The sequence below is a fragment of the Megalops cyprinoides genome, chromosome 4 (assembly GCF_013368585.1).
Source record: "Megalops cyprinoides isolate fMegCyp1 chromosome 4, fMegCyp1.pri, whole genome shotgun sequence".
In the NCBI taxonomy this organism is placed as follows: Eukaryota; Metazoa; Chordata; class Actinopteri; order Elopiformes; family Megalopidae; genus Megalops; species Megalops cyprinoides.
The window spans coordinates 28,187,031-28,214,822 of NC_050586.1; the positions used below are offsets into that span (position 1 = coordinate 28,187,031).

The 27,792-nt window shown below is 42.8% G+C and overlaps 1 protein-coding gene across 2 annotated transcripts; it reads right to left on the bottom strand.

The window, feature by feature from the left end:
• Positions 1-11,417: 11,417 nt before the first annotated feature.
• On the bottom strand, positions 11,418-26,167 carry unc45b (unc-45 myosin chaperone B). 2 transcript variants are annotated; one of them, XM_036526986.1, is made up of 20 exons: positions 26,050-26,167; positions 24,873-25,034; positions 24,333-24,369; positions 23,588-23,763; positions 23,194-23,283; positions 22,911-23,078; positions 22,015-22,180; positions 21,446-21,616; positions 19,841-20,012; positions 19,390-19,690; positions 18,869-18,963; positions 17,854-17,995; positions 17,252-17,392; positions 16,398-16,525; positions 16,040-16,106; positions 14,952-15,065; positions 14,672-14,787; positions 14,258-14,375; positions 12,890-13,045; positions 11,418-12,265 (listed from the first exon to the last, which is right to left on the bottom strand). In XM_036526986.1, exons 2-20 carry the CDS (start codon positions 25,032-25,034, stop codon positions 12,005-12,007), a joined length of 2,781 nt encoding a protein of 926 aa, XP_036382879.1. In that variant the 5' UTR covers positions 26,050-26,167; the 3' UTR covers positions 11,418-12,004. The 2 variants fall into 2 exon arrangements, with proteins under 2 accessions (XP_036382879.1, XP_036382880.1); XM_036526987.1 differs by lacking the exon at positions 26,050-26,167 and adding an exon at positions 25,778-25,809.
• Between the last annotated feature and the right edge of the window lie 1,625 nt (positions 26,168-27,792).

Genomic DNA, 27,792 nt, shown 5'->3' on the forward strand with positions numbered 1-27,792 from the left:
TAATAATAGAATGCTTAATTTCACAATCGAATGCCAATTCAATGAACAAAGCTTCAAAGCTTCAAATTTTTCAGTACAGCCCTAGTTAACAAGTAAATGAGCAGCCAGTTGAGATGAGGAAGCCTAATGCCTACTGACTAATCAGACAAGCAGTATAAAGATTCTTATAATCTCATCTATCTTCCCACTACCGCCAAAGTTGCTTAACAGATTAACTGCAGTTTACTTTACACAGATCCTTATAATGAACCTGGGCCTATGCATTTGCTAGTTACCCACGCAATAGCAGTGTTGCAGAGCCTAAGGATATAAATAAAGTTTATTATTATTATTATTATAAGGGGAATATCATGCTAAGAATGACCTGTTTCTAGAAGCAAAAGACCATTACACACACATTACTCTTGGAGACAATGACACCAGCATATCACATGTCCTCCACTCAAATCTTGCAGAGATCATGGAGAAGACCCTGGGGTCAGTTGGGCTGGATTCATTCAGACCTCCACGTTCAGTGGTTTCATTTCACCTGGATCTTCCTGTTTCTGTCCACCCTCGGTGGTTCTGGGAAGGAAATACAGAATGCACCTTTAACAGCATCATTCCCACCGACAGCACCATCATCATGACTTAAGGCTTTTGCACACCAAGTCCGTATTTTTCGTTAGAAATTGTCGCACATTTAAAAATAAATATGACCTCACGTTGTGTCAATCATGTTTACACACCGACTTTCGTCTTTCATCCGTCATTAAAGTTTTTGGAACAGGTTCGATTTTTTGCATTTTTCGCATCCGTCAAAAGCCTTTAAAGAGTTGCTTGACCACTCAGAGCCTGAGTTGAGGCTGTGCCCTGAATATTTGCGGATCCAGTCGAAAGGCTGATCACCTAGCACGCAATTTTCCGATGGCACAATTTGGATTGCCTGTTAAACTCCTCAAGTGTGTGTGTGTGTGTGTGTGTGTGTGTGTCCCTAATGCCAGCTGCCGTTCAGGATCAATTGGATCACGGAAATTGGTGGTCTTATTTTTAATGTGTGGTTCCAGTATTCCTAGCGACATATCAAACTGGACCACTGACACCCTGAAATAGACCTGGAAACAATCGGGATAATTCCGCAGCTCCTCTATCAGGAGGATAACAAGTGAAAGGACTACAAAATCATCCTCACTGCTTGACGACTCCATTTTGTTTCATAATTTGAATTTTCGCAACAAATAGAATAATAAAACACATTCAGCGTGCAAGGTTTCTGTGCCTAACGATTTTTATCGGATGGCGGATTAAAAAACATGCATACGAAAACTACGGACTTGGTGTGCAAAGGCCTGTATAAGCCCACTCACACATGTAAGGGATCTGCATTTTTTCTACACATTCTGATGAACTGATCGCTAAATTGTCTTATAGTTACATGGGCAGTTTGACACTAAAGACATTCCCATGTCACTGTGGCTGCCTATTGTTAAAAGATGTGCCTCAAATCCCTATTACCAGTCTCTATGCCCCTACTTTGTCCATCGTTTGTTCCCATGTCTGTCCTTTCTCTTCACTAATGAATATTGTTTATTTCCTGTTGACGACAACTTTCCTAAGGCCACCTTTATCATTTTGCCTGGCTGTTTTATTACTCTTGGGTGTGGCCCAAGACTATAGCTGTGTCTTACAAATGTTTGTGTATGCAAAGTTGTCACTGGTATGGGGGGGGGGGGGGGGGGGGGGGTGGTTAGGGTTATTTGGATTATAGTTGAATTATATTTAAAGTAAAAAGACAAGTTTTTTTAACCTTTTCACACGTACTGTCACACTGGTGTGATTTGCCGTTTAGCGTGTATGCTAAAGCCGGTGCGATTAGAACACTAGATTGGAAAAATTCTAATAATATTATCTTTGAGGAAACAGCGATTTAACATATAATATAAAAAATATAGCAAATGCTAACTGAAAACTATGAGAAGCTTAATAACGCTAATGAAAACATCAGCAAGAGCTGAGCAGGGCGAGACATGGTGAAAAAGGGTTAATAAACAAATAATTCCTAATCGTTACATTGTTAAGACAGGTATAACAGAACAGGAGAATTTACTCTGTAGGTAAATTTTAATCCTCAATTTTGCAATACAAATAAAGACTCACCCCCGATTTACTGAGGTAGGTTCAAACCAGCTAGATTTAAAAATAATTTTTATGTTTGCGCCTAAATTAAAACATGCTTTCACTGGGCAGTATAGTGTGATTAAATAAGCTGTTTTTCCTTTAAATCAGGTGGAAGGAGCTAATATAATAATTAGAATAAACCCATCCTTCATTTTTGTGCTCTCTGGCTGACACTTCCTTGAAATACATATTCATCAGTTCTACGGTTCAAGCTGCACCTCTGGAGGTTAATCTGAAGTCATATGTCAGTTGTGGCATTGCGGATCTGCAACTGTGCAAGCCGCTTATACTGCCCATCTACTCTTCAGGCACCCGGTGTACACTTGCCTCAGCCCTCTCTCATACAATGTGGGAATGGCACCCCACAACACATCATTTGTATTGCTTCATTCATCTGCAGTAGTTACTCCAGTGACACACCAACATTTTAAACAAAATATTTGTTATAGCATCGGCACAAATGTTTCTTACAGAATGCACAGTACAGAAGAAGAAAGGCAGGAGGTGAGAAGAGGGGAATGAGAGGGGAGGAGAGTGGGAGAGGGAGGAAAAAAGATCTAGAGAAGAGGAATAGAGCAGGGAGAAAGGATAGAGGAGGCTTTAGAAGAGAGAGAGAGCGAGAGAGAGAGAGCGAGAGAGAGAGCGAGAGAGAGAGCGAGAGAGAGAGCGAGAGAGAAGGTATAAAGGAAAGAGAAGGAAGAGAATGAAAGACAGATGAAATCAGGAAAATCAAGGGTGTGAAAAAGCTTCCTCTGACAGCATTACATATGATCCACACAAGTTACCTGTTCAGCTCACGGCACTGTTGAGTCTGGTCAGTCCTGTAAAAAAAAGAAAAAAATAATTATAATCCTTTATTCCGTCCAGTCAATGTACAGGGAAGAACTGAAAATTATTCAGTTTTAGTAGTTTTTTCTGCATTCTATGAGTGTCTTAATGAGAGTCCCTTGAAAAACACATGGATTCTTTTTTTTTTTATTTTTGAGATTACTTACTTCCGTTTTTTGTAAATCCCACCTCCAACTGTAGTACCAACACAGAGTACCAGCACAACTAGGGAAGAATCAGAAATCAATAAATTAATAAATGTATGATATCAAATATCTCTGAAATTAAAGATGAAATGTGTGTAACAGTAGTTTATGAAAGGCATGTATAAATAGAAAGGAAAGTCTGAGGCCAAAGTTTAAGATGAAAAACTTGAATAAGTCTAGCATGGTAGTAGCTAGTAGTCACAAGCTGTGCTCAAGAGGTCTGTGAATCTGTGGCTGCTGTAGCTGTACATGATAGATTCTGAACAGTCCATCCACACTAGTCAATGGGAAATTTTTCATTGTAAGTTGTCCATATCTCAAAAATTATTTTAAGTATAGAAGTAAAAAGCACAAGCAATCCCATACCAGCTGAAGGTATTGGCCAAGTTTGTCGGAGTAGCAGGAGAAGTCATGTACAGAAAATTGGATAGAATAAAAAGAAATAATAGGAAGAACAAATTCTTACCAGTGTCTTTCCAACCAACTTAATTAGTGATTAAAAGTCAGTCATTATTTGCTCTGAGGTAACAGAACAGCAAGTGGCAGCAGCAGCAGTAGCATTAGCAGCAGCAGTAGCAGGCTCAGTTGGCGAAGCGTTCACTTTGAATGTAGGCTGAGCTTTACGACCAGGTTTCAAAACCAGCCATATCCTAAGTCGGCAGTGACTAGGATCCCACATTGGCAGAATAAACTGGCTTCGTTCCACTGGGGACAGGGGTCAGGCTAGGGCTTCCTCATCTCACCACTCTCAGGCACCTGCAAGTCCCTCAGATGATGTCAGTGTAGTAGCACCTATCATCCTGCAATGGGTATCCACTGCACTGTGGTGCACTGTGTTACTGGTAGTGCAAAAATTGCCATTGTCTGCATGAATCAGTTTTGGAAGTTTACATTCATCTTGCTTCAATACTCCTACACAAGCACAGTTAGATGAGCCTAATGCACACCTGGCAATTCTAAACCCTGCTTGCATTAAGGAGAAACAGTATTTACAAGGCAGCAGTAGCAGCAGCTGGTTGTCAGTGTAAGAAACAGCAGTGTAGGACTGGGTGATAAAACGATCTCGAAACGGGATCATGATAGAATTTATGTTGATAACGATGATAAGCTTTTGACATTTTTATTTGATATGGATAGATCTAACAGCCTATCATGCAGCAGAAATAAAACAGCGACAACAGCCAGTCAGTCTGCAGTTTGTGGCTTGCACGTCATAGTACACGGCCATTTCCTACCGCAAAGCATTGTTTGAGCTACCGGCGGTGAAGAAAGCTCTGGAAATGAGGAAGCCCGAACAGCTGCTTTGTGTGAGAGATCTGTATCATTCCGAGACAATACCTTTTGCCGCTTGTCCCATACTTTTTTTTTGAACACATGGTGCAAAGCAGCTCCAGGGCTCCTTAAATTTGTGACAACATACACCGAACGTTTGTCCGTCATTACTGTTTTCATCTAACCAAGCCTATCGCCATTTATTTTTCACCCCCCGTTCTATTGTGCTTGTGTCTGCGCCAACCTTCACAAGTTTTGCTTCCATGCTCCATCTATCTGAATGCATGCTAGCCTATTGTGCAGTAATCAACTGACACAGTCCCCACAAATACTTCCTGAAACCACCTCACAGAAAGTTGAAACTAGTTGCCAATTGGATAAGAACAGGGCTCTCGTGCCAGTAAATCACCTAATCAGGCTACCATTGGTTAAAACTCATCCGAAAAGACACCATGTCAGTTATTGTTTTTAATAAAATTGCGTTCCGGTCTGGTAATATCAGAGCCCATATATGCTAGTAATAATTTATTGCCTGATCTTAAATCTCTGCCTGCTGGATTTTCGGCATGGGGCCGGAATTCTTTAACCCATGTATATCGTGATAAATATCAATATTGATCAATATTTGAAAAAATATCATGATCATATTTTTTTGCCATATCGCCCAGCCCTACAGCAGTATTTGCAGTAGTCTCATGAGCAATGTAATTAGCTGAAATAACTTGCATTTACCTGCAATGATGATATACAAGTTGGTTGAACCTGAGGGAAATGGAAATATAAAATTGATCATTTCAGGGAGAGTTATGAATCTGATCAGCATAAGCAGCCGCTTTTGCTTTCTTTTTACAGAGGAAGTAGACAATGGACAGCAGAAGATCACCTTGAGCTGGTGGCACTGCAGTAGCTCTTGTAGTGGAAGCATTTCCTGTGTAAACAGAGAGAAAGTAAGACATTTGATTTCCTAAGGACTCCGCCATTTCCAATGTATGCAATGTTACACAGGAAACTTATAATTGGTTATAACTTATAATTGCATTTAACACTTAATTCCATTCAATGCCTTTTACTCTATAGCCACAGCATTTCTATCAGTGTGGTCTGGTTGTACAAATGGGCAATATGTTAAAAAAAATGTTAAAGTGGACCTTAAGAAGAAAATAAAAAGGAATGGAATAAACACAAATCTTTTCTATTGTTTCAGTCTGTCAAAATCACCTTTTACATTTGAGAACTTTGCATACATGTACTATTAACAGTTCATGTGTCGTTATTTAACTATTTAACATTAAATATACAGAGACGTATACATCTTAGCCAGCTGACTTTCTCTTTTCAACGCAGAGAACAGTGATCATACAAGTCCCTCTGATAAGAATGCTGATTCTGCAGCAAACACAAATCACTTACTCTGCTGGTCTTTAGGACTCTGGGTTGAATGCAGGATCGAGTTTAGCTTTGGGTTGTCTGTGGCTAAAGAACATTTTATTCACAACATTATACAAATAGCAATGTAAACATACATCACACAAATGCTTCTAATACTTAGCTAAACATTCAGTGTGTAACACAAAATGCAAAAAACAGCAACTGCCCATAGAAACCCATGAAGGAAAGAAAAAAAATCAAGACAAATCCAACAGCTGTTCATACTTTGGACTCTAATTGCATTTTAAACATTTTATACATCATTTAGTTTTATTTTCTCCATGTCCTTGCTACACTACCATATACCAATGGGTACATGAACACGTGAAGAGCTTTTCAAATTACCCCGAACAAGGCTATATGCTTAGCAATTCAATAACAATGAAGCTAAGCAACATAAACCATTATTCATACATACGTTTCACCCCAGTCTTCAGGTGCTTCTCCTTCCCACTGCCTTCAAAATCATACTCCACGTTGGCTTCGTCAGTAGGAACAAAAATGTCATTGTTGAGTACACACGGGATGTCAGGCTGTAGAGAGGTGGTCCTGCAGCTCAGAAGGTCATTTGTTTTATTCTTTTGGTAGAGCAACATCTCCCCACCATCTTGCTTTCTCCAGATTTTCTCGAGCTTGTCTCTGCACTCCTCGCACGATGCATACCTCCTAGCTGACACTGACACACAGACACAGAAGGTATAAAGGTAGAATGTTTCTCTCTGGCAGTTTCTAACAGAAGTTCCAATAAGAATAATGCAAAAATCCTAAGCAAGAAACTTCTACATGCTTTTATCCCACTAGATAGGTCTTACAGCTCACCTGGGCTGAAACTCCCTGTTGTACCACTTCTGACAGGAAGCACCAATTGTAAGACTATGAAGAGGGAGAGACAGACCTCTGCAAAACAAGTCATAATTGATATGAAATGTTAAGATTAACATTTACCTAGCATTTACTTAGCATTTTTTTTTACCGCAGTCTGTACACGCAAATTATAATACATGCAAACCTACTTTGTTCATAACTTACTAAATCTTTGCCCTTTCACATGAAGGAAATCCTTGAAATAAAACAGGGGGACTTTGCTGCCATTAGCCTTTCTAAGGCTCTCCTCAGAACTTTTGATCTCTGCAGAGCTCTCTGGTTTGGGTTTGGTTGAACGCTTCCTCCTAGAGAGTGTTTTCCGACGTCTCATCTTGCTTTGGCCTTCAGCTCTCTGGGTTGGAGGGCAGAGCATAGTCTCTGCGCTTTCTTCAGAAGCAGGCTCCACTGAGTACCATCCCTCTGACTTATGCGTAGGGTCAAAGGCTTGGTCTTCATTTTTAGCTTTCTTCTCTGCCACCTCCTCCTTCTTTGTGTCCTTCTCAGTCTCCTCCTCCACCACTTCCTGCTTCTTCTCCTCCACCTCCTCCTTCACCTTCTTCTTCTTCATCATCTCCTTCTCCATCTCCTCCCTCTCGGCAAGGTCCCTTTCCCCCATGACAATGTCTTCCTGACTCTCCACACTAATATCAGCTACATCCTTGGCTGAATCCAGGTTTGGTCCAGTGCAGTTTGCTGGACTGAGATGCTCATGGGACACTTTACAATCCAAAGGCATTGTCTGTGCATCACTGTGTGTCACAAGGAACAGAGGAACAATGAAGGTTACTTCCTTATTCAACAGAAGAATGATTATAACCCGCCGTTTGAAAGTGTATCATATTAGTTGCCCTATAGGCTGTAATTGTACAAATCTAATAGTACTGTGTCCTCAAAAAGACCTCGCTCTCAGCTGAGAACTGTCTCATTGTGGAACTGTACACATCCTGTCCCTGTACTGTCGCTATACTTGCTGTATGCACTTTTGTAAGTCGCTTTGGATAAAAGCGTCTGCTAAATAAATAAATGTAAATGTAAATAACAAAGAATAAAGAAAATTATTAGTCATGAGACAAGTTCTATCAAAAATGAAATCATTCCACTGATTGGCATGCAAGTAGAAAGTTGTGATGACAAAAAGTTTCGCACTGGTTAATGTTGTAGGAAGTGGGAAGAGTGCTCTGCAACAACAACTGAAAATGTACAACTTATCAAGCTTAAAGATGGCGGAGCACTGCAGCTTGCAGGCCTAACCAGGCCCAGCGCTATGGGGGTGCTTAGGACCTCAGTGCATCCCCAGCTGTCTCCTTATATCCCGATGTCTGATACCTCTAGTATTTGATATTTATTGTACATGTTGTGTTGTGATGTATTTTGGATTCTGTGTTCAAGGGTATGATGTATTGTAGTATACTTAACTTGTGCAATCTGACAGAAGACAACTTGTGGTAGGGCTCAAATAGTGCTATGCTCACACTCACTGGTCTGGGAGTGTCGTTAGCCTGGACTGACACTGTTGTTCATTTAAATTGAATGGATACACTTATATTCTATTGCGCTGGAAGTCGCTCTGGAAAAGAGCATCTGCCAGATGCATCAAAATGTAATGCAATGTAATCTTACCCCACATCTCAAAAATATACTGACCAAGCACACAGGCTTACCCACTTTCCTGCACAGAAATACGAAGTTTTTCCTGACTCTGCACTGTTTCTTGTTCTGTAAGAAAATAGAACAACAATCATGTTTACTCACATCTGAAACTCAGTAAAGATATGACAATCCATTAAAAAGCATCTTCAGTCTCCCTGTTACCCCGAGGTGAGTTATAGAAATTATGAAATCCTCTATGAATCTCCGTGATGACACACATATCATGTATGCACATTCTCTCTGTATAAAATACAACGGGGAGAATTTATGCTGTTAAAGCTGCAACCACTAACAGAAGGGTATACATACCTTGGTTTAACATGTTTAAATGATTTACTCTGCTTACACCACCAGTACTGACCTCAAATACACACAGAGAATTCTAAATTAAATTTTCAGGTCCTGAAATTGTCCAGTAAATATTGTATTTTTATGTGTAAACAAATTGCAGAACAATAAGAAATACTGATCTCATCATAGTTTGCGTGCCTGCTTATATGAGTTAATGCAAGTGCAATGTCTGCTGCCAGTCGACTTGACATGGGTAAGAGCTGCTGCTGGTCACACGACGACAAAGACAAAGCGTCGAGCGCAGCACTATATACGAGTGATCCGTGGGAATTTTTCAAATACGTTACTACTTGTAAAGCCAGCTCCAGAGAAAATGCCTCAGAGCAACTGATCAAGAGCTGACCAACCACACCTGATTAGGGACTGGAGTAAGATATATCGCGATTGCGAAGGAAAATAACACCAACTCACCCTCTTGAATCCGCCTTAATTACCCAAAAAATAACAATCGATAGCCCATTAAAAAGCTTGTCACTCTGATTGTTAGGCAAGTACTTTAGAGTATGAACAAAACAACTAAATGTTGGGAGCTAGTCGATGCTATCTAGCTAGCCAACACGCCGTTTCCACATTTATTTAACGTTTTAAAAGTCAAGGTAGATGTTGCATTCCGCCGCCTCTTAAAACGACTCATTTAAATGTGCGCACCAGCGCTCGAAAGCTAAAAAAAAAAGTCATCTCCAGGGCACATGGACAAAAACCGGCTAGTAAGTCTCTTCATTCAACGGTCATATTTTGCCGCTGACAGCAATTATATTGGTAAGGAACCACGATGTGGAATGTACAAGTTTAGACTTAATGTTAGCTAACACCGACCCATAAAACGATTTTGCAGGCATAAAATACACTATCCAGCTAAAAAACTAACATGACACTGCCAGCTGACGAAACATACCACAAATGTAGCCTATATAATGAAAAACTGAATACAGACAAAGTAACACTGAATTACCTGGTAGGTCGTAAATTCTCTTCAGGAACATCTTGCAAAGATCAACAATTGATGTTTGATAGGCCTATCCTTTTTATTCTACAAACTTCTCTGAGTGTTTCCAGAGACTGAATTAGCGGTATGTCACCTCAACTCACAACACTCCGCTTCCGCGTTTTAAAGTCTTGCGTCAGAAGGCAGGCTTTCGTCTTTATCATCCGAGCCCCTGGAGCGTATTAATTTCTTGGCTTTACCTTATGGATCCGCCCTTTAGCCTTGTTGGGATACACGCGAGCAAGAGCCCTGTGCTCGCCCGGAATGCAACAAGTGAACAGTAGGTCTGCTATTTCCTACGGCACAGTACAAGAGCAGAGATGTAGTGGTAATTTCTGAAGTACTGGGGCGCCCCCGGTTTTTTTTTTTTTTTTTTTTGTTTGTTATCCTGAATTATGTTTTAGCTGAGTGGAAGTAGCTATGTATGCTCGTATTGTCTCTGATCTATCTATCTATCTATCTATCTATCTATCTATCTATCTATCTATCTAAGTGTATAGTTTCATGAAAAAAATTAAAAAGTTCAAAAAGTTTATTTTAGCCAAATGTAATCCGGTGGTATACGCCTACTTTTTATTTACCGATTCAGTGCAACCATACTTTTAAATAGGTTACAAACATGACTAGTTTCGCAAGTCAGGAAACATGAATTGTGTAGGTCACAACATAACACGTAGGCTAAATGAACAATATTGGAAGTCATTTCATGCACTGCGGGCGTCAGAAAGACACAGAATCCATTGTTGGCTACAAACATGACTATTTTCAAAAGTCGGGCAATGTAAATTATGCAAGTCACAACACACAAAAAACGTCGACTAAAGGAACACAATTCAACGTCCTGTCGCTTGGCAGCGTCAGAAAGAAACACGGATCCGTTGTTTTCCCTGAAAGCCCGTATCCTATACAGTATTGATTGCCGGTTACTATTATTATTCATTTTTATTGGACACAATTAGGCGACTTGCGCCGCTCCTTGTCCCCATTATAGTATTTTTTTTGCAAGTATAGATTTAGACATCGATGCGAACTCCACTAAAAATCACCACGAATAGCCTAAGTGGCGGAGCGTCGCACTGCCGCGCCCGGCCCCACTACACCTATAATAGGTAACAATATTGATATGGAGGCAGGGAAATTTAGTTTTCATGAACAGCATTTACCGATTTTCCATGCAATATGGAAATATATAGATGAAGTGAATATGTTTCAGTACAGCCTGTGTGACATATTTATCCCCCTAACGTGTCTGAAGTCCCTCTTCGTTGCAGGACCTGCATGTAGCTATGATGATGATGCCGATGATTATGTAATTTTCAGGATGCCCTTATTCGGAAATGCTTAGTGAAACATTTTATGAGTTAGGCCTACATGAATGCAGAAACAAACAAATAAATATAAAATCCAAACACAAGTGTCACTTGAAAGTGAAAACGTATATTATGCAATAATTCCATATATAATGCAATTATAAACAAAATTCTCGTGTTAAAAATGATTCTCAAAAAATTTCAATTTAATCAGCACTTTCAAAATAAGACATACAAGCATCATTAAATAATTCCAAAAAACAAAACAATACAAACATCTTTCAGTTAGACTAACATTAAAGCATTCCTAACAAATACGATTGAAAAAAAATCATTGAAAAAATAATTTAGAAAAAAAAACCTGGGGAAATGTAATTCTCAGCTTGTGTCCTATACATCATTACTTGCAAATCATCTTCTGCTTTTCCAGAAAGAAGACCCTGTATTGGCTGCATCTATAAAATACTGTAGCCTGCCCAACTACTGTCATGTGTCAAGACACTACCATCTGGAAGGGGGAACGTGGGATAACATCTGGACTCCCACACATACATTTGAGGAGAGGTGTCTGGGAGATGCCTTTAGGAAAGGGTGGGGAGAGCCAGATAGTTTCTTAGCCAATGTGATTTGCTCAGAAAGGAGGTTATGGGTACATAAAACCCTGAAGCTGAACAGTAAAAATCCGACTGAAAGGTAGACATCCTATGCTACATATCTGTCTGCTAGGCAGGCTAAATACTGATTAATGTCTGTGGTTTAGCTCCTAAGTCCGCTGGGTGTGCACAGGAGAGTATGTGGTTTCTGGTCTTGGTTCCAACTTAATGATTTAATTGGAGCTGTTTTAGAATTTGCTGGCAATTTGAATTGTCTGCTGTTCCAGGTGTCTGGTCGAGAGGCCTCTTTAAAACAGTCAGGACTGCATATCCCCAGGACCAGGAGTGGACACCACCGTTTTAAGAGAAGGGCTTGATGAGGCCGAGGTCCATGGCGGTGGTCAGGCAGGTACGCGCCACGTCGATCACCTGCTGCTTCTTTGGGTTCTCCTCTTGCTTGGAAATAACTGTGAGAATCTCCAGGATCTCACTCTCGATCAGTTTCTTAGCCAGTTCTGCGTCGGCATTCATCATGTTGTAGACGATGACCAGGCCCCTGTGCTGGATCTGCGGGTTGTCATGGAGGCACAGCCTCTGCAGGATCTCCAGCCACTGCACTGTCTGGAGAGAGAGAGACAGGAGAGCCATCAATCAAAAAGGTCATCACATTGCATTACGTGCATTTAGCAGATGCTCTTATCCAGAGAGACCTCCAGCACAATAGAGCATGAGTGCATCCATTCATGTTAAAAGGTCAATGACCTTTCTTTCTTAAACAGTTATGGGCTCTGAGGATAAGGGGCATGCCGTGAGAGGCTACAATGGATTTGCTGTGGAGAGAGGGGAGGGGCCCAATGCAAAAGGGGTATGGTATAAGTATCTGCTATTCCAAGATACTGAATGCTATGCTGTTGAAAGAGCAGTGCACTCTGAACTCTACACTGCTTTGCAACACCCCTTTGGAGGCAGTTCTCTAGTTTTGGGATGCGTGGCAAGGTGCCAAAGGTGCTCTGCTCACTGCACCGATTTTGGATAACAATGGAAAAAAGTTGCCCCAGCGGAACATATTTCACAGCAATAGATGACTGCAAAGTTCCGAGCAATAAGGGGCGTGGCACAATGTCTTGTAGTGATTGGACTGTAGGGGCGGGAGGCGTGGGGCATTAGGTGCTGCGTTTTCATGGGTATGGCACAAGGAGCTGGGGTGATTTTGGAGGGGGGAAGGGCAGAGGGCGGGACACCTACCACCAGGGTCATCTTGGTGCATAGTTTCTTCTGTGCGGCGGTCAGCATGGCCAAGCCCCCCGAAGCGGCCCTCTGCAGCTTGTCGTCGTCCTCGCCGCAGAGCAACACCAGCAGCTTCAGCTTGTCGTTCCCGTCCTCCATGTACCGCTCCTGCACCTGGGAACGACGCACAACACCGGGGACATCGTTACACCCTCGCCCCTGAAGCACGCAGCCGCGGGGATCAAACTGGCCCCCCGTACGGTGTGAACTCTCAGACACAGGAGTTACTGAGTACCCTCATTCCATACACACAGCCCCGGTGGTCACCCCTTCAAACAGACAAGAGCAACTCAACAGGCTAGAGCAGAAAGGTTTGCTCACAGAAGGAGAAAGAACACACTGTTAACTCCATTGAATTTAAATAGCTGTTTTTTTGTTGTGGATTTTTGCATATCTTGTTGTATATGTCGTATTTTACGTTGTATTTTTAATATGTTGTGAGTTTGTATGGCTGCTATCTTGGCCAGGTCTCTCTTGTAAAAGAGATTGTGAACTCAATGGGACTTCCTGGTAAAATAAAGGTAAATAAAATAAAATAAACTCCACCCTCTCCATTACTGTCCGCAGTTCTGTTACTGTCCGATCTGTTGGGTGTGAGGTTTGTCTTTGCTATGTTGGATTCAGTACTTTAAAAGAACACAGAAGGCATTCATGAAACCTGAGATCCTACTTAGGATGGTGCAGTGATAAGTGTTTGTGAGTCACAGATTCCTATTGCTGTTCTGCCCTGGGGCAAGGTAGTGAGTTATTTTCTGGAATTGATGTGTTTCAGGGTGAATGCCCGCTTGTTTTGCAAACTATCTTTACATCTCAAGAGGCATTCCCTTGCAGGGAGAGGCCACTGGAGCCCAGGCAGACTTCCGGCAGAAAAGGAAGTGCAGTGCAGAGACACTTTATTATGGACCTCAGCCAGGGTCAGAAAAAAACTGCATGATCTGATTGACCAGTGTGCATTGTTAATTCTGTTTCATATTCTTATCCATCTTATTTCTAATGCAAGTATAGTGAGGCATAATAACATTGAACATAGGTGGTTATTTTTGAAAATATAGGCCTGTGTGGTTTCAGATTTACGTGTGTGTGTGTCATGGGATTAATTTTCAGTTCCTAAAATGTTGTTCATATTGACTTCAGCGGGGCCAAAAGCATTTGTACTCTGAAGCAAACAAACCTTCATGGAGAGATTTTGTGACATTTGACCATATAGCATTTTTCAAAGCTTACACCATTGGTTGTTTGAGCAGTTGGAACACGATTCCTGTGTGACTGGCATGCAGATTTGGTTGTAAAAAAAAAAGCCAATGCACAGATCGAAACATATCGTACCTCTTTGCAGACGACTAAGTTGCACATACACTCAGTAGCAGCCTGTCTGATCTGGTCATGTTCCTCAAACATGTAGTTCTCGATCTCTGGCAAAGCTTTCTCCTTCAGAATCTTCACCCTGAATGTGGCAGAGTTAGGCCACATTGCATCACATTCATCATTTTTCTGTCACGTTTCAAAAACCCTTTCTCCCTTTTCTTGCCATTTTCAACCACATCATAAAGACCACTAATCTTGAAATTATAACTAGAATGACTAAAGCATAGTGGTTGGGAAACCGCAGAGAGTTTCCTGAGGCATAATCTTCCCACACAGATGGCTGCAGCTTTTCCTTTATATGCATATACAGTGCTTCTACATAGTGACTGGCTCAAGTGTTGCTGAATGAGACGATGTCAAGAACAAGTCACTCACCTCAGCTTGTCATTGAGCCCAGCAAGATTAGTCAGGCCCATGAGAGCCTCGTAGTTCTGCAGACCATCTCTCTCAGGGTTGAGCAAACTCACCAGGGGCCGAACCACTTCGTAAATCTGCGAAAGACAGCGAGCCACATATGAACAGCCTGTTTAGTTTAGACACAGAGTGACCTGTACCAGAAGCCCTTAGCAATGCTTCTGCATATTCATGTTATTATCTGATCAATTGACCCAGAGCCTCTTGGCAGGCTCAGGCTCAGACCAAGGTGTGAGCCTACCCTCTCTCCAGGGAAAGCGATCTCAGGGTTGGAGATGGCTGCAATCTTGGCCAGGGCGTGAGATGCCTTGACTTTGCCCATGTCTGTTCCCTCCAGGGCCAATGGGATGAGTGCCTGATTCCAAGAGAGTCAGAAGTCAGAACCTGGTCCATTACGCAGCACACACAGGGTTCAAAACCCAATCCATTACAGACACAGGGTTCAGAACACAATTTTGAACAGCACAAATTTACATAAACATTTACATTTAGTCATTTGGCTGATGCAATTAGCCAGAGTGACTTACAAAAGTGCATTCAACAGGATAGAGAATTAGCTGCACAGATCCTAAAAAATCTGTTTCGTAGCTGAAATGCTGTGCTGTTGTGGGAAACATTGCCACAATGGGATTAAGTGCTGTCAAAGGATATACAACCTTAAACTATTATCATGCAATATTAAAATGAAACCTTCCAGCTTTAAATGCCATGGGTTTGTGTCATCACAACATGTTTACAGCTGAGCTCATGTCTCTGCAAAAACTCAAGGTGTCACCAGGCTTTTACCTTTTAAGTTTAAATCGCAATCAGTTTTAAAGCTACTGCATGATATTAGTGTTAGGAAGAACATACTGAAGGTCACAACTGTGGTCTATTACAGGAAAAAAAAACTGACACTGGGGCTTAGTACTGAATGGTCGGTACCACAAAGACAGAGAGAGACTGGGAGAGAACCAGCTGCACATATAGCTTAGAGGAGTAGAGGGAGAGGGAGCCTGGGCAGGCAGGAAAAGGCAGTGTGGAAAGTCCCACCATGGCTTATGGGCACTCCCCTTGAAAATAAGGGTGGAGTCTCAAAACTGTCAGAGCTGGAATCAAATTTACAGGCAGAGGGGAACTCAGAAGCTTGCGTTATCATGTGCTGCCTGCCTGGAACGCTGATACAACGTAGCAACCACTGTTTATGTGTATGGCAACCGCATTTTGTGAGTTTGTGTGCAAGTCTGAGTTTATGTGAGTGAATGCTTGGTTGGGTGTGTGTGTTGTTGTTCTGTGAGTGGGTGTGATTGTGAGTTTGAATGTCCAGATAAACAAAAAAAAAACACTCACTTTTCCCCCTCCTTGAGCAACAATAGTGCCACGATCTTTAACATCCTCTGCCAAGGCCAGGAACACTCTGCGGGGAAAAGGGCACAGAGTTCAGACCTGCTCAGGGAGCACATGCCTGAGCTCAGGAGCATGTTCGGCATGACATCACTCTTCTGAAACGATGTGGTCATGGCGTGCAAAAGTATTTAACCCTGCTTCCCTGAGGACCTAGGTGATGATGGCTAGACCCACACATGCCACTGAATTAAATGATTCAGCATCATTTACATGTAGACATTCTTGATTTTTAATGATCTTTATCCCATGGAAACCCATTGTAGGCTTTTGTTAGCAACGCTACAGATACTCCCTCACCCACCTGGCGAGCATCTCTTTGGTCTGGTCTGTCAGGACGGTGCTGTCTGCTTTGACCATGCAGGCCAGGGCAGAGGTGACCCCCGCCTTCAGCAGGCGCTTCACTCTCCTCTCGATAAAGTCCTTCTTGTCCTGAGGGCAGACAGTCTCTGCGTGATTACTGTGTCTCTCACTGTCAAGTGTCCCAAGAACAGAGACACACCCTAGTGTACCTCTCAGAGTCTCTGCGCCTGAGGGCAGCTGCTTTGTGTGCATTTACTGTGCTACTCATGACCAAATCAGACGGCCTTTGTGCAACAACGGGGACAATCAGTGAGGGCTGTGTACGGGTACCGTATATAAGTACTCTGTCAAAGATGCTGAAATGTCCAAAGGATTGACAGTCCTGCACTGATTATTTCTCCCTTTCTGTTGAAAATTCCAGTGTAATACAGAGCAGCTTCTGAATGAATGCTGTGTCATTCTCTGTCGATGGGTGGAGAAACAGTCACACATGCAGAGATGCCCCTAGGCAATGCCGAGATGTATGAATGAAACTGTGTCGTTATGAGTTGTTTGACAGGTAATTATTATGAATACTTTGAGCAGGTGTTGCATATTTTCTTGACTGGCTAACTGTTATCGCATTGAGATTGCGCAACACTTTTTATGTAGGACAGCAGGTGGCAGTGCAGTGTTGTAGAATATGTTTTAGAAGTGCTCTTTTGAAACATTAATAATTTATCCTATTTACCTGTGTAATCATTTTTAGCTTTCTGCCTCGTTGGGTTTGTTTCTCGAGAGCATGGCCATTAGATCCTTTGTAATTACCCAGAATGCCCTTCTTATAAGACACTGAAACGTGGGAGACCCCCTTACCTTTGGGTGCTGTTCTGGAACATGCTGCTTGGAGAACTTTGCCAGCTGGACAAGTTCCGGAATGATCTCCTTCTTATCGTAGCTGTTGGTGCAGTTGACTAACGTACAGGCCACTGCGTACAAGATGGTCTTGTCTGGTGACTGTTCAAAGGGGAGACATAGGAAAGTAAATATTGTGCACTTATATGGTAACATAAGGTGTTTATATGGTGGGTTTTTGTGGTAGACTCTAGATGTTCTGAGTTTTTCTTACATTTCCTCTCAAGCTGGTTTGATAAACCCATAAACTGCATTTTTGTTTTACAATGATCTAATACATTAAAAGTAATTTAAAGCAAATTCAGATTATAAATGTTTTGTCATTCTATATATCTCAATGCATGATTGCAGCCGCTTTTCCACCAAAACTAAAAACACACATAGAGACATGCATACTTCTGCTGTGACAGACTAAATGTTTGGGGGTGAGCATGGAGGTTATAATGAAGATTTTCAAGTCACGCAAAAAGGGTGGCCAATGCTGGATTATCTCTGCATGTAACTGATCCCTATAAACCTGTTTCTGTCAGTGTGGAGTGCTCTGCAGTGAATTATGAGGGTACCTTGGCCAGCTCAAACATGGCCCTCATAGCTGGTTCGTCCTCCACAAAGTCATCCTTCACGTCTGCATCGTTGGTCAGGTAGGCCAGACCCTCCACCGCCCACTTCCTGGTGCGCGCGTCGATGGTAGGATTACACAGCCACCTGGGAAGCACAGAGAGGGGAAGCGTTAGTGCTCAGCACTGATGCTGTTCTCTGAAACACAGCAGCAGTCATCTTGAAATACATCACACACGACTATGTCAGACTTAAGAATAAAGAGAAAGTGTGAGCATCACTCATAATTCAATCATCTTAAAGACAGGCTGAGAGAGAGAGACAGAGAAAATAAAGTGTGTGAGGTTAAAAAAAAAGTGTGTGAGTGAAAAAAGAGGAAAAGAGAATCATTTTGGATTATGCTGACTCTGAATGCAAATATGAGAGAGAGCATTCTCCTCCTAACATCTTAAATACATAAAGGGGGACAGACTTGTCTTCTTAAATGCAGGGCACCACCTGTGTGTAAGGAGAGAACTGGGAAAAAAAGATGCTTCTATCTCAACATGAACATTGACCCTGCTTGACAACAGTTAGCCCAAGTGTATGAAAACAGGAAGATGACAAACTAGATGGCCAGGCTCTGGACTAAACTTAAATTTGGCCAACGACTGATCTGAATGCCTCTGACTCTTGAAAGTAAGATGTTACCAGAGTCATGGGAACTTAATATGCTTAATAGTTGCTTCAGTTTGAACTCAGTTTTACAGTACATTGGATAATAATTTAATTTGGACTAAACAGACAGGAAGTCACTGAAGAAGTAATAAGGTAACAGGCCAGCAAAAAATAGACTGGAATGGAGAATTACATAAACTTCCAGAACAGTGTCCATGCGTTCTGCAAAAAAAATACGCACATACACTTTCTCTACCATTGACACGTCTGCACACTCAAATGCATGCACAAAACAAGCCCACCCATGGGCCTGTATCCTTTCATTGTGAGGATGCTAATGCTAATTGAGGACAATAGACTTACTTTCTGCATTGCTTGGCTAGCTTCTCTGTGGAGCCCTCTGCGAACTGCCGGAGGCTGTAATCGTCACCCCCTGCAGAGCCCAGCTTGCACAGGCCCTGTATGTGTGGATGGGGAAATATGTTAATGGCATTTGTTCAGATTACGTTTGCTTATCAGATGCTCTCTCCCAAACAGAATTATGTAGCATACAATTATTACATGTTACCCATTTATATAGGTGGATATTTACTGAAGGGTTAAATGCCTTGCCCAAGGGTACAGCAGCAGTGCCCATCTGGGGAATCAAACTGCCCTGTCTCCTTTAAAAAGACCACATTGCTCCTCCCTTTTTATAGAGTAGACATTACAGCACTAGGCACTGGATCTGAAGGTTTTGGGTTTGAATCCAAACTTTACTGCAGCTGATCCAGTAAAATTGAGCTCAGCATGCAATAGCACATAAAGGTCGTTAAGAACACAGTGAAAGTCTCTAGTTCTGGTGACAAAACTGAAGGGCTGGTGGCACTGAGTCCCCCACTCACCACCAGGGCGCGAATCTTGATTTTCTCGTTCTTGGTCTTCTTGTAGATGTCCTTCAGCAGCGACACACCATTGGTGATGATGAAGGAGGCACGGCTCATCTTGGTGGAGGCGTGGATCAGGGCCTCCACGGCGACCATCTGGTCCACCTCCCGCTCTGAGCCACAGAGGGCCACCATCATCTCCATCACACCCTGCCGCCCGGCCAGCATGTTGCCCACGTCGAAGGGGCCCTGCAGCAGCCCGGACAGGGCGTTGATGGCGTGGATGTTCTTGTCCATGTTGTTGGGGTCAAACTTGCTCCTTGGGGACAATGCAATGCAAACGAAGGGAAATGCATGAGGCAGCAGTTCACAGCAGGACATGCTGTATGTCTCAGCACTAAAGTGTAAATGTGATGATCTTCCACAGAGCTGGCAGAGACTTGACACCACTGAGGCAGGTGGGACTCACTTGATGTACTCGTCACAGATGTCCCTGAAGTTGTCCCTCTCGGGGTCACAGCGCAGGTCATCATACAGCTTGTTGAGGAGGACGCTGGCGATGAGTTGGGTGTTGTCCGTCAGGGGCAGCTGGTCTGGAAGGTCAGGCACCTGACCACACACCTTCAGGATCTTCTTCAGGCCTGGATCACACACAGAGACTGGAGCTGAGCACAAACTACTACACGCACACATACACACATAAGTACACACACACATATGCATACACACACACAGAAACCAAAAAGCAACTGACCATGGGGTCTGCAGTGCCTGCCAAATGTTGCTCGCGTGAACACATTTACTGAATGTGACATCTCCTCATGCATACACAAACACAGCAGCTCTAAGCAGCTTGATACACCCCTCTCAGGTAAGCATATTGACTGTACACAGACCCTCTGCACATTTCTCACAGAAAATACAGCCATCCATGCCCATAAGACAAACACAGCAACATGGGCTCTCTAAAGTCTTCGCCTGTTCACTGAAATGCTCGACGACAATCACTGATCCAACCCCGATTCATTACGAGTTCCAAGTGACTTTGCACACCTCTGCCAGACAACATCAAAGGCAAGCTGACGCAGCAGTGTAGGGACTGCTCAAAACTCTGCATATTCTTCTGTTCTGGTGTGCTGTTTTTCCAAGCAAGATATTAATAATGATCTCCAAAAGTTAGTTCTGAATATGTTTGGGTCCTCTAAAAGTTATTCTGGATGCAGGAACCCAGACGTTTCATTTATTCACTGGAATAAATTGGGCCAGACTTCAATAAAACACACTATGAAACACTATACTTAGATAAATTTGATAATCCGTCCTGCCTTTTTTCATAATCTGTCATGCTGAGCTGAAAAGTCTCTGCTTATTAAAAAATATGATATGATAATGAAAATATGGTTGGAATTATTCATGCAGCTTTCCCTTTTCCCTTGTGCGAGCTGGCATGACTCTCCATAAATATTATTGTAACAATAACAAATAATACTGGAGTGGATTTGTCTGCAGATGTCTGTAGCTGTTATTCATTCACGCATGATGATTCTCCGTGGGAGTAATTAAGGTGAATGTTTCAGCATGTGTTGGAATGCTTTATTTGTAGTGCTACTGGCATGCAATGAACACAATTGCTTCTGTGTCATCAAATGTGAGCCGGACAGCTAAAAGCTATAGGCCTCAGTCTTGGTCTGGGACCAAGAACAAGTGCCAGAACAATACAGAAACCAAAGCCAAGATACTACTACGGCCCCCCTTTGGCAGAGTGGTGTAGCTGTGTGACTCTGACTCAAGCTACAGGCTTGATTTCCAAACAGGGCCCTGTGTTGGTATTTGAGAAAGGGACTTAATCTGAACTTATTCTTCCTCAAACTGTGAATGGATAATTAGTTAAATGTAAGCCATATGCGGCTACTGTATTACACAATAATTACAACAATAACACTGATGATGCCCATCATCATATGTGGTTAATGCATTTTTGTATTTAACAAGACATATGAATCGAACCAAAGACACATATCAGTTGGGGTGGAGACTGTGACTGAAAGAGAGCTTTTTGCCAGCAGGCACTGACCGTGGTCGATAGTGAAGAGGGTCCTGGAGTTGTCGGATTCCTTCTTGTCCTTCCTGGGAACGTTCTTGGACAGGAGGTTGAGGGCCTGGTCGCGCCCATGTCCTGAAACCTTCTTACTGGCAATCATCTCCAGCAGGGCCATCAGGATATTCTTCAGGTCACGGGCAGAGTCTGTCACAGTGGAAGACAACCACAACAACAAAGCATTTGAATAAGCAAACTAAGCACGTTAAATATAAAATAATTTAACTCTAAGATAACTCTGAGGTGCTGCATATCTATTTTTAACTGCCCACTGAAAACTGTAATGTAATTTGATACATTACAGTTTTCAGTTGGGAGTTAAAAATAGATCATGTCATGATGTCATAATGGCCCTGAGCCAGATTCAGCTGGCTTCGTTCCTTGAGCAGTATGAGAGAGATCACTGTGGATACTCCAGGGCCAGGCAAAGGCGTGACCGTGAGGTGAGGGCCATGTTGTATCGAAATTGATTAATCTCTCAGAGCTGACAGATTTAAGGTACCAAATGGCCAGTAAGTGCAGAATCAAAAGGCCTGCTTGCTTACCCAGCACCAGAGCCTCCTCTTTTCCATAGGCCCTCTTGTCCGCTCCGGACAGGGAGTCATAGATGCACTGGAACAGGTTGCAAGTTGCCAGAGCAATCTCCTCATTGTCTATTGCCATGATGCTGCACAGCTTGTCGATGCCCATCAGATGGATGATGGCTGTGGCCTATGACCATGACAGAAATGAGGCAGGGAGTGAGTACGCAGACATAACATCACCAAGTGGTCAAAAAACAAACTGGGTCACTTTCGACCAGAGAAAGAAAAAGACTGCAATTAAACAATACAAAGGAGACAGCTTTTGGTCTGTTTCTTGATGGTCTATTTTTTTTAGAAATGTCATGGAAAAATAACATTTAATTCCATGATTCACTACAGAAGGACTCTGATGATGATCAAAGAGGCCCAACAAGCACAGATCAATCTCTCTCTTTCCCTCCCATTTCCACTATCTCTCTTTGTCAATGTAATTCAGAAGGCTTTGGCGGCACAACAAAAGAACATTTATGATGCCAAAGCACAGTAAGATTTACGACAACCATTACAAAGCTGATTTAAGAGTGTGGTTCACTTGGAACAAATTCACAGTTTAAAGGAGACAACAATAATGCAAATAAATATATTAGTAAATTAATTATACAAAAGCATAAAAAATAAATCTTTGTTCCTATCTGACTCTGTCTAGCTTTCCCTCTTTCCCTTTCTCATCATCTCTCATTCATTCTCTCCGGTCTGTCTTCAACTTGCTTTCCTTGCACTCATTCTCTTTCTTGTACTTTCTTTATACTCTCAGGCCCTCATCTCCCTCTCTCTCTCTCTCTCTCTCTCTCTCTCCCCCTCTTTGCCCCCTCCCTATCCCTCCCTCCCTCTTTACACTCCCCCACCCCCTCTCTCACCCGTGCCCTGTGTCCTGTGCACATTCCAGACAGTGTCCGAATGGCTGCGAGGATCATCTCTGGCTTTCCTGTCTCGATCAGCTTCTGGAGGAGAGGCACGCCGTTGTTCTGGAAGATTCTCTCCGACCCTGCATCTTCCCTGGACAGGACTATCAGGTTGTTGGCAGCCTTAGGGAGAGAGGAGCATTTAATGGTGTGGGTTTTAGGGACGTGTGTTATTACAAGTGAAGGGTAATAATTGAAAGATTATTGACTTGATCATTCAACACTGTCCTCTACCAACCTTTTCTTTCTTGTCTTTGTCCATCTCATCATCCAGAAGAATGTCAAACATGCTCTGAACCCGAGAATCTGTGGAGAAGGTTGTTTTCAGCTGTGGAAAAAGGACAGTGATGTCATTATAGTGTATCACATTTCAGACCTTTTTCTGTTCCATCACTGTGTGTGTGTGTGTGTAAGAAAGAGAGAGAGAAAGAGCTTGTGAGTGAGTGTGTGGTTATGTATGGGTACATTTTAGGTGGACACATGAAAAAAAATAATTGACCTTTAGTTTACTGAGATACGACCTACTGTAGTTTTTTTCTCTGTCGAGCAACTGAAAGAAAGCAAATTCAACATGGTGTTCATATTTTATGAATAAGGACAGTGCTAATGCTTTATGAATACAGGCCACAGACCTTCTGCTGGATCTCTGCCCCGAGTCTCCTCAGCGTCTCTAAGAAGGTTTTGTTTTTGGGTTCGATGGTGGCACATCTCTGCACATCTTTGAATGCCATGTCCAGCTTGCCCAGCTTCTCAAGAGCCTGACATCTCCTGTACAGAGCTTTCACGTCCGAGCCATCCACATCAATCGCTGCAAGGGGTTTAAGACATAGTAATATTACCACAATGACACCATCTTCCTTAGTGGACCAAGGGCCAGATTTAACCAAAGGATGCAGAGCTATCAAATAGCTAATAGCTTGGTTTTGGGGTATAATTAAAGTTGCAAAAATAAAAGGTTCAGAGCAAACCTGTATGACATGCATAAGCAATGTGTTGCTATTGCTGATGAACTGCACTCACAGTGTCTTTTGTCTCAAGGGATCTCAGAGTGCTTTGTAGTGTGTAATGATGTGATGGTTATTTGGAATCCTCACTGAACACAGGAATCCGTAAAAGGAGCAAGGGTTTATTTTTTAAATCGATGAAAATCCTTAAAGATTTATCTTGCTGTCACTTTGTGACAGTTCTGAGGTGGAAGGAGCTTTGAGTACTACCATGCTATGTAATCATCTGGAGGGGGGTTGGGTGTGTGTGTTTGGGGGGAGGGGTGCTACACGTTGGTGGCGGTTGAGATGAGTCATCACCCTGCACTGTAAAGCACTCTGGGATCCATGAAAGGGCTAACAGTCACTGTTTATTGTCATTATCACTGCATACCTCTAGAGGCGTCCGAGGCAGCATTGGCGTAGTTCCCCTGAAAGACAAAGAGACAGCTTTGAGGCAGGCACTCCAGAGGAGCAACAGGGAAATGCAGGAGCAGTAGAGGCGTTTTCTGAGCAGCGCAAAGCCCCATCAAGCAAACCCCGCGGCTCTGCCAGGGTGGAAGTGAAAGCTGATCTGATCAAAGCCGTTAAATAAAACGGGGCTGTATTTGCACTGCTTTGCGAGCGAGCTGTCATTCTCATAAATTATTCCCACCGTCAGCAGCATTGAATTGCATTGCTTAAGTAACAACAGTTGTCACATTTACTCTGTCAAACACTGAAAGCACAAAAACAAACACACAAAACAAAGGTTCAGTGGCATCATTTGGAATTCTGGGAGTGGGGAATCATGAGGAACAAGGGACAGAATCATTACAACACACACACACATAAATGAAAGGGCAGAGCTACGCGTGTTTCAATCTGCATCAATCTGTGCGGGTGTACATACTGTCGCAGCTCCAGGATGTGGCGGGAAGGGGCAGGGCATTACCTGTTTGAGGTAGCAGGCCGATCTGTTCCTGTGAATGACGGCCAGCACCTTCCTGTCTTTGCAGACCTTGATGGCGTTAGTGTAGCATTCGATGGCCTTGTCAATTTCACCTGCCTGAAAGTGCTTGTTGCCTTCCTCTTTTAATTGGATTGGGTCTCCCATCTGAAGGAAGACGGAGAGGTTAGAGACACACACACACACACACACACAAATACAGACCATTCACAGGCTCAGAAAGTTTGTGAGCACATCACATTCATTTATTTTTACACAGTGAGATTAGTTAAATGCTGTTCTGGAGTAGTTCTGAAGGTGAATGGCTACATGCTAAAAACAATCATTAGTCATAATGTTATGTAGTAATGCATAATCATAATGTATTATGATAATATATCATAATGATAACGACTACCATGAATGCTGAAATACTGTGGCAAGATATTTGAAGCCACTTACTGATTTGATGATGAGGTAACTTTATTCATTATTTATAACTCATATTGATACCTTAGGGCTGAGTTGTTTTATGATGTATTTTATGATATATACTAATTCTATTGATATCAGTACATATTAGACAGTTGGGATTACTAAAATATGTTTATCAATTATGAATTTCAGGCCAGGCTAAATAAATAAAACTCAATGCCCTGTATAAGTTATATAACTTATTAAATGACTAAATAAATGCAACATTCAGAATGCACTGTACAACAAAATGACCATCCATGTGGCTTTTATATTTCAACTGCAACTAATCATTTTATGATTTCCTCAGCTTGTTCGCAGCACACAAGTAAGTCAATACAACACCAACCACAATAACCTACCAAACTGCTGTCTAGACCAAAATAAAGTAAATTAAAAATTCACCCAATAGGTCTGTAAGACAGAACCATTCTTACCTCTCTGCTGGTGTCCTGACGCCTCTTCAGCAAATGGCCTAGCACATGCTGTCTCAGATTTTAAATCACCTTCTCCAAAACCTTATTTGGGCAACAATTTTGTGCCCCAGCAGGACCCTACCACTGACAAGGCTTTCTGACAGACATGTGGACGACTCCCCCAACACCCCCTGGCCAAGATAACAAGCAGTCAACCTTACCCCTTCCCATCCCAGATTGAGGCATCAAACATGCAAAGCAGAGTGCTAAAGTATCACTGTTGCATACAGTACCTTGTTCAGTGTTGAGTTGGTTCCACTCTTTTATTCTTCAGCTTCAGTTACTGTTTGTAGCTTTAGCAATGTGCGTAGCTTCAGCTGTGTTGCGTTGTGCTTGTCTTAGTGACCTCTGTGTCACTAAATCGTTTGTCCTAGCCTGACTGACTGCTGTAAACCCTATATACCTAAGTGGCGTGGGCAACAGCCAGGGGGTGGGACTTCTCAGCACAATCATAGAGGGTGGGGGTGCTGGGGGGGGGGGTGGGGGTTGGGGTCCGGGCTTAGGAGTGTTAGGCCCTGACCTCACCCACCTGTTTGAGATTTAATTTACCAACTGCCAAAAACTTCACCCAAACCACCTCCATCAGCCTCCCCAGGCCAACAGCCATTATCCCGATCATGTATTGGCAAAATAATTGTGGGGCACTTTTTCTATGTGTTTACGGAGACAACGGGTCACCCCTTTTTGCGAGAGTGGTTTGACCCTTGGTCTATTTAAGGAATATGTATGACAGCTGAACACTCAACAGCAAATGCCTGCCCTGCCTTATGGGGGGCAGGGGGGAGGGAGTGTGTGGAGACAGCCATTGACAGCTGTGACAGGGACCTGCAGGGCCTGGCAACTTCTAGAAAGAGAAGGAAGAGGGCTCTCCATATCTATGTGTGTGTGTGTGTAGGAAGGGGGGCAGCAGAAAGGGGGGGCGGTGTTTGTAGAACAGGCTCACTTCCACCAGCACTTTCCACAGAGTTCCCGGTCTTTCTCATGGACATCATGTGACAGAACATCGTGCTCTCTTTGAGTTCTTGAGGGGTGGGGTGTTGTTGGTGTCTTTAAGGCCTAAAATGTGAAAGGGTCAAATCACAGATTTGAAGATTTTCAGGCTGGCTTTATTAGCATGACAGCAACTTCAGGAGAGAGCACACCCAGCATCATCCTCTGACCATCAATGGTGCAGCTGCGGAGAGGGTGAGCAGCACCAAGTTTCTGGGTGTGCACATAATAGAGGACCTCTCCTGGTCAAACAACACCACATGGCCAAGAAAGCTCAGCAACACCTCTACTTCCTGACTGAGGAGAGCCAGAGCCCCAGTTCCCATCATGTGCTCCTTCTACCGTAGCACCATTGAGAGCATCCTTACCAGCTGCATCACTGTGTGGTTTGGAAGCTGCACCACCGCCAACAGGAGAACCCTGCAGCACATAGTGGATGGAGCAGAAAAGATCTCTGGTGCCTCACTCCCCTCCCTCCTGGACATCTACAACACACGCCTAGCCTGTAAAGCACAGAGAATTGCTGGTGACCCCACTCATCCATCGCACACACTCTTCAGTCCCCTCCCATCGGGGAGGCGATTCAGAAGCCTCCAGGCCCGTACCTCAAGGTTGAGGGACAGCTTCATCCACCAGGCTGTTAGGAAGTTGAACTCTCTTCCCTCTCTCAGCAACCAACACAGAACTGAACTTTGAAACCCCCCCCCCCCCCCAACTGAAGCCTGGACTATTCTCCACCCATTCCTACTCCCAACATTAATCACACACAAACTCACACAGATCTGCACAGTCACTTTACTTATATAACAGTCTACTACATATCCTGTGGAATTTATATTTATATTTTTATATTTCTAAACCTACCATGTGCCCTGATGCCCTTGCTGTAAATATTTGTAGCTTGTTCTGTCTCTAATGTCACACATTTTATTTATGTCTGTGTTATTGAGCCATTTGTGTTTATTGTATATCTGTGAAAATTCTTG